The sequence below is a fragment of the Orycteropus afer genome, unplaced genomic scaffold, assembly GCF_000298275.1.
Source record: "Orycteropus afer afer isolate SDZICR_OR568_19922 unplaced genomic scaffold, OryAfe1.0 scaffold00134, whole genome shotgun sequence".
In the NCBI taxonomy this organism is placed as follows: Eukaryota; Metazoa; Chordata; class Mammalia; order Tubulidentata; family Orycteropodidae; genus Orycteropus; species Orycteropus afer.
The window spans coordinates 5,439,239-5,446,189 of record NW_006921721.1 but is presented as its reverse complement, the minus strand read 5'-3'; the positions used below and the strand labels follow the sequence as shown (position 1 = coordinate 5,446,189).

The 6,951-nt window shown below is 39.2% G+C and overlaps 1 protein-coding gene across 1 annotated transcript in view; it reads left to right on the top strand.

Moving 5' to 3' along the window:
* Positions 1-6,951, top strand: part of NEK5 (NIMA related kinase 5) — a 351,943-nt gene that overhangs the window by 234,843 nt on the left and 110,149 nt on the right. The window contains exons 13-15 of the mRNA XM_042781570.1: positions 2,841-2,954; positions 3,976-4,062; positions 5,948-6,040. Coding sequence (XP_042637504.1) covers positions 2,841-2,954; positions 3,976-4,062; positions 5,948-6,040 — 294 coding nt within the window. The remainder of the gene's footprint in view (positions 1-2,840; positions 2,955-3,975; positions 4,063-5,947; positions 6,041-6,951) is intronic.

Here is a 6,951-nt window from a genome sequence, read left to right as displayed (position 1 = left end):
CTCCTGTAGTGCTGCATCAGCACCCTTGTCTCTACTCCATCAATGTCTGCTATATTCATCCCATGCCTTAACAACCATTGAAAAATCTCTGGCCTGTTGAGATAAGTTCTTTCCCTATTGCCCCTTTCCATTCTCCTATTAATCACTCTTATGCTTCTTGCATTTGTAAAACCCATGAGGGGAAGTTGTGTTAATAGACCTGACATGGCTTCTTGAATTGTTGCTTTGTTTTGCAACAGCAAAGATAAATGGGGTGCCCACGTAGAAGGGGCTCCCTTGATTACCATATCTGCCATGACCTGTGTAAGGGGCATTCTCATTGGGTGAATATCCCGATCACCATAAAGCCATTCCAGCATGGCTTGCATAAGCAGCACATCAGCTGCTTCCTCTGGAGTGTTCCAGGGGCCATTTAGAAGGGGAGAGGGGCAGTTTCCCTTCTCAGGATACACAAACCTGACTGCAAATTTTATCCATTCCAACAAACTGGCTGCCCCCTCTGGGTTAACCTGCCCTGTAAATGGATCTTGGATCAACATTTGTGCCTGTTCCATAGTGAGTTATGGGTCTTGCATCAATCCATACATACTCTTCCACTCTGCAGTATTCAAAACTAATGATGCCACCCCTAAATTAGTCACTCTCACAAGCCATTTTAGTAAAGGTTCCTTGGGAAGCTGACGATACCGATCTACAAACTGAAGCAGCTCTTTCACACTACACCCTCTGCTTTCAATAGCTTCTTGGCTTTGCCCGTTCCCTTCCTGGACTACCTTTTTGGTGACCAGTGGCCTTACCGGTACTGCCTGTTGTTCTGACACAATTTTTCCTTTCTGGGTAGTTCCTGAAACTAGAGGTCATAGCTCTAATTGGACTGGATCTGAGCTTGATTCAGTCTTACAACCCGGCTCTAAGTTCTTTTTCCCTGCCATTGCAGCTATTGCCGATAACAGCAACCAAGGAATTGTAGGTCTTGCCTTTTCCTCATCATTCTGTATTTCCATATACATACAACTAGCCAATTCCTCAGGAGTTAGATTGACCTCTCCTAAATCCCATGAATAGCTTTTGCCTTGGGTAATCAATTTTAACAAAAGAGCTGCTTCAATCCCTGGGTTTCTTTTATCCCATCCAGAAGCCAAAGGTTTCTTACTTTCCCGTTTATTTCCTTTCTCCCCAAACCACATATTCCAGTGAGTCTGGGCCGTAGCAGCGAATCCCACCATTCTGACACCAATTGCTTGAACAATTTCTCTCAGAAAGATCAGCACAAGGGCAGTCCCCATGAGGCGGAGGTTAAAGATGTCCCAAATGTCCAAACTACCGTGCCACTCCATCATTTCAGACATTAACTCCTTCTCCTCTTCCTCCCAGTAATTTCCCCAGTCTTAGGGTTCTGTATTTCGCTGTAACACCTGACAGACACCCAAAGGTTCATCTCATGTAGTAGGGGTAGAGGCTGGCAGGCTGGCGAGTCCCAGGTCCATGAGTGGGTCTGGAGGATCCTCCCAATTCTTGGGATTTGATGAACCTCGATCAGGAGATCAGATGAAGGCTGCTGTCCCAAATCCAGGGGTGAGATGAGGATGAGCCAAAACACAGAACCAGAGCAAGAGGAGGGCAAATCTTCCCAGGAGATTCGTAGGTATACCCTCAAAGAAGCTAAGGGTGGTGATTTGAATTATACTCTCCAGCAAGGCAGGACTCAAGATACATTCTACCTGTGTTGCCCCAACAGAAATAACCTAAATCCCATCAGAGTCGATTGCCAGTCATTATAGGGAACAACTACTACCAGCTGCCCAGCCAAGTTGATACCTGACCTTAACTACCACACCGCCCCAAACAGGCATGGATAATGGGATTTACAAAACATCACAGAATGGAGGACAATGGCTAGAAGGGCCACATCAAGCAATTCACTGCAGTATGGTTTGCTAATATTTTGTGTCTATGTTTTTCTACATCTATAATCATAAGGAATATTAGTCTGTAGTTTTCTTTTCTTGTGATATTCCTGTCTTGCTTTGATACCTCATATAATGAGCTAGGAAGTGTTCCTTCCTTTTCTATTATTTGGGACAGTTTGGGAGGATTGGTGTTTCCCTTACTTTTTAATAGCTAAAATATAGTAATTGGAACAGGAATGGTCAGGGTATGGGAAGCCTGTTTTTTACCCCTGGCTCTATCACTTGCTGTGTGACCTTGGGCACCACAAAACTTCTTTGAACTTCCATTTTCCAGAAAGGAATATATAGAAAATAATTGACAGTTTTGGAGCAGATGAGCTTCAGGTCCCTTTCAGTGCTACAGTGCTTTGATGTTATTTTTTTTAGAGAGTCTTCTACATATCTTTTTTGAAGTGTCAATTGTACTTTATTTGAAATGAGAGTTAACTTTCACCCTTAAGTAAAGTTAGAATTCAAGAGCTAAGGGAGGCTGAGTATATATCCTATTTGTGTCACTCTTATTTTGACCTGCTGGAAATCTCTAGATCTTTCCCCCGACCTGCCATATGCTCCAGGAGTTACTAAACCTTTACAGAGCTTTAATTTCACAATTACAATTTACCAACTCAGAAAATGAATTTAGATATCTCTAATGGTAGCATAAAATATCAATTGCTTAGGATAAGTAATATAAATGTTTCTTTTTAAATTTTCTTTGATGTTTCATACTTAATGTAAGAAAATTCTACTACTTCCCTTTAAAAAAACTTCCCATTTCTGAGTTTGTTTGGTGATATAATTCATGTTCATTGGAAAAGATCAAGATCAAACAAGAGGAAATTTTTTCCAAAATGAAAGTATGCTTTATAATTTTTTTCACTCAATAAATAGGGTCTTCGTCCATCTTCTGCTGAGCCAAATTGCAACCAAAGACGGGAGCTAAGAAGGAATGGAGAAGAGTCTAGATTCCAGGAACTGCAGCTCGGGAGAAACCTGAAGGAACAGGTTAAAAACAGTCTAATTCCGGGGTTACAATTGAACTTGTATCATTGTCTTTTGTACTTTAATGTTGTTGTTATGTGCCATCGAGTCATCTCTGACTCACAGTGACCTTATGTACAACAGAATGAAATGCTGCCCAGTCCTGTGCCAGCCTCATGATCCCTGCTATACCTGAGCCCACCACTGCAGCCACTGTGCCAGTTCATCTTGCTGAGGGCCTTTCCCTTTTTCATTGACCCTCCACTTTACCAAACATGTATTTAATAGGGTGTTAACTTTTATTTTCTACAGTGTACCTGACAGAGTCTTGTTGCACAAATACTTACTGGACACACTTAATGTGGAAAGCAGTATGTTGGATATTTGGGAGAATACAGAGATATGTATTTCAACTTCCCAGAGATTGTGACATAGCTAATTTCATGAGGCTTTTTACCTTGTATCAATAAATAACTTGGATCTATCATTAATATATTTGGAAATATATATAAAAGTGAGGTATATAAAGTAACTGTACTTCATTAAAAGGAACTCTGGTGGCATAGTGGTTAAAGCATTTGACTGCTAACCTAAAAGTTGGCAGTTTGAATCTACCAGCTGCTCTGCAAGAGAAAGGTGAGGCAGTCTGCTTCTATGCAGATTTATAGCCTTGGAAACCTTATGGGGTAGTTTTAGTCTGTCCTAAAGTGTCATTATGAGTTGCAATTGACTTGATGGCAGTGGGTTTGATTTTGGTATATGTCATCTCAATGTATTTCTGTTACATATAAAAATGACATATATAAAGCACATCATAATGTATTTGGAGTTATATATAAAAGTGAGATCACCCCAAGCCACTGTTGTCACACACAACAGAAAGTAACACAGCCAAAATGTGAGACAGATTATCAATCATCCATAAGAGTAACTAGTCTTCTTCTTATTTTATATCATGCATTTTTAAATCATAGGTCACAGAGAGATTATTTTGCTGAAGTTGTTAACAAGCATTTTAAATTTTTGAATTGGATTTGCTTTCCAGGAATATTGGAAGCAGTTAGAGGAAATACGCCAACAGTATCATAGTGATATGAAGGAGATTAGAAAGAAGATGGGGAGAGAACTGAAGGTAAACAAATTCATTCTCCTAATATAATCATTGTCTATCGATTTAGAGTTAAGAAAATTGAACAAATATAAAGATTAATAATTTTTCCTAGAAATGATATAATTTTATCATAGAGATAGTCATGCAAACTTTTTTTTAATAGGAAAGCTGTCAGACCTAATGGAAGCTTCACTGCATTATGACTTACTTGAGAGTACACAAGATGATGAGAATATCTGAGCTTCTCAGTTAGGAATGGCTAGGATTAAAAAAATACTTGTGGTTTGTCTCTTAATGAATCAGTCAGTATGTATTTACTGAGCAGCTGCTTTATGCCCAAAACTGAGTTAGATTTAAGATGCCCAAAATGAATACAATAAAAGTCTATGCCTATAAGGAGGGGGATAAAAGATTACATTTACTGAATTCCAGTTATAATTATCTTATATGTATGGGGTAACATTCTAAAGTCAGTATATAAGGCAAAATCTGAGTGCAATTGAGATGGTTCTTGGAAAACTCTTAGGAATGCACCACACTGGAAACTCATCCTTCCATCTTGCAGGAAAGTCTCTAAAGCTAGAGCAGATTGCTGTTTTTTCCCCAGTCAGGCTCCAGATGAAAGAGCTGGTCTGCATTTTGGGACCATGTTCTTTGAAAAATACATGGTTATTTTAATGCTAGAAACACCCTCAGATCTCTGGAATGCTCCCCTATGAGATATCTCACATGTAGTTGGGCTCTAAACTCCACTCATTCCACCCATACTGCTGGAATTGGTATTTCTTTTTCTTCTTCTTCCCTATGCCAAGAACATATAGATGTATTAATGTAAGTTAAATGAGCATATGGTGCAATTCAATTGTATGTGCCAGGTCCTGAATGAGGGTTTTCTCATCTTTATCTCATTTATGCCCCATAACGGAGAAGTAAGTCATTTAAAGACACGTAGCAGTCAAGTGCCTTAGGCACTATGCCACCAGAGCTCCTAAATATTATTCGTGTACCAAATATTTGAATACAATTCTATCTGACTCTGAAACTTCTACTCTTTTCAACAGATGCAGTTCTACTCATAAATTGTTAGAGAAGTAAAACACACATTTATAAAGCAGTAGTAGAAGACTGAATATAGTTAAGCTCTGTAAGTTCATAAGATATAAACATGAGAAGGATAAAAAGCAGTAATTTTATGGAAGAAGGAAGAGTAGAGTTTAGAGAGGCTTAGAGAAGGGAACAAGGAGAAGGGAATTCTAAGAGAAGAGAGTTGATGCAAAGGTTCAGAGAGGGGATGTGCTAGGGGACAGGTTGAAGGTGGTTCTTTCTCTCCAGTGTAGTCTTGGTTAATGGAGAAGCCTGGTGCCATCATCATCCTTGTATTTAGTGTAGATCTCTGGGTAATGCAAATAGTTAAGCAATTGGAAAGGTTGGTGGTTCAAATCCACCAAATGGTGCATCAGAAGGAAGTCCTGTGGATTTACTTTTGAAAGATCCCAGTCATTCAAGAACCTGTGGAGGGCAATTCTCCTTTGAAACGTGGGTTTTCCAAGAGTTGGAATTGACTCAGTGACAACTGGTTTGTTTTTTGTTTATTTATTTATTTATTTATTGTGGTGGGGACTCTAAGTCCAGCAAAGATAAACAGCAGACATTTCTAGAGAGACCGTGAAAGAAGTATTTGGGCAATATCAGGGGCAATCATAGGGAAGAGGAGCCATAAAACAGAGCTCAATCCAGCTACTTCCACTGACTTCTCCTTTGCCAGCAAGAGGAAGGCGTTTCCCCACTAGAATGAACACTAGAACACTAGAATGAGTGTAGCTTGGCCATTCAAACCCTGGCCAAAGTTCATAAAGTAGCCTTCAGAAGTGTAGAATTTGTTGACTGTGTATAATTTCTTTTAAAGGAGGACCCAAAAATAAATCATAAAACCTATTTGGTGAAGAAAAGTAACTTGCCCATCCACCCAGAAGCTCCTGAGGAAGAATCACCTGTGCAGGTAGTGATGATTATTGTTAGATGTTTATGTGTTTCCCATTGAATTTGCTCTAGCTCAGTACTTCTTAACTCTCCTTGTACAGTTAAATCATGTAGGAAACTTTTTAAAAACTCTATTGCCTAGGCTCCACCAAATTGCTCTAAGCTGGGGCCCAAGCCTCCTGTTTTCAGAAGTTCCCCAGGTAATTCCATTGTACCGCTAACTGAGAACTGCTTTTCTTTAGCTTCCTGGGGGGTATTTAAGTCAGTGTGTCAAACACATTGGTCATGAAATCCAATGATAGACTTCTCTTTCATTTCAACCTTACATTTTTGGCAGGGGAAGTAGGGACAGGCAGAGTTGAAATATCAAATGGATCTCAAGCAACTTTTTTTTTTCCTTTCTGAGAAAATATTATAGGCTCATAATGCTAAATGATTCAGTTGATTCTAGCTAATTCTGAGAAAGACTTATGCAACCTGTGAAATGACCTCATAAACAATACTCCTGTAATTGAATGGTTTACCTTTTCATTTCTTATAGTGATATTGTGAAGAAAAAAATGCCAGTATACTTTTATTTTTGTTCATTATGAAGATTCTCAATGATTTGCCAATGCTGGGGACTAATATGTAAATTAAGAATCATAATAATAGTGATTCTTTGTATTTTAAATTACATTTAGTATTGGAGTTTATGCTACAGAAGTAAAAGTTGGAAATCCTGAAGATACTGTAAAATTGTCATGCAAGGATACTAGTGGGTGTATAGTAGAGCTGACAAGGGGCAAGGTTGTGGTCACTGCTTGTTCACAGCCAGCTACCCAGAGCGACCGAGTAGTTGATCCTGCAGGCTTGGGACCATAGTCGTAGGGGACATCAAGCTCAATTGGCATAACATACTATACAAAACATTGTTCCACCTCCTACTTT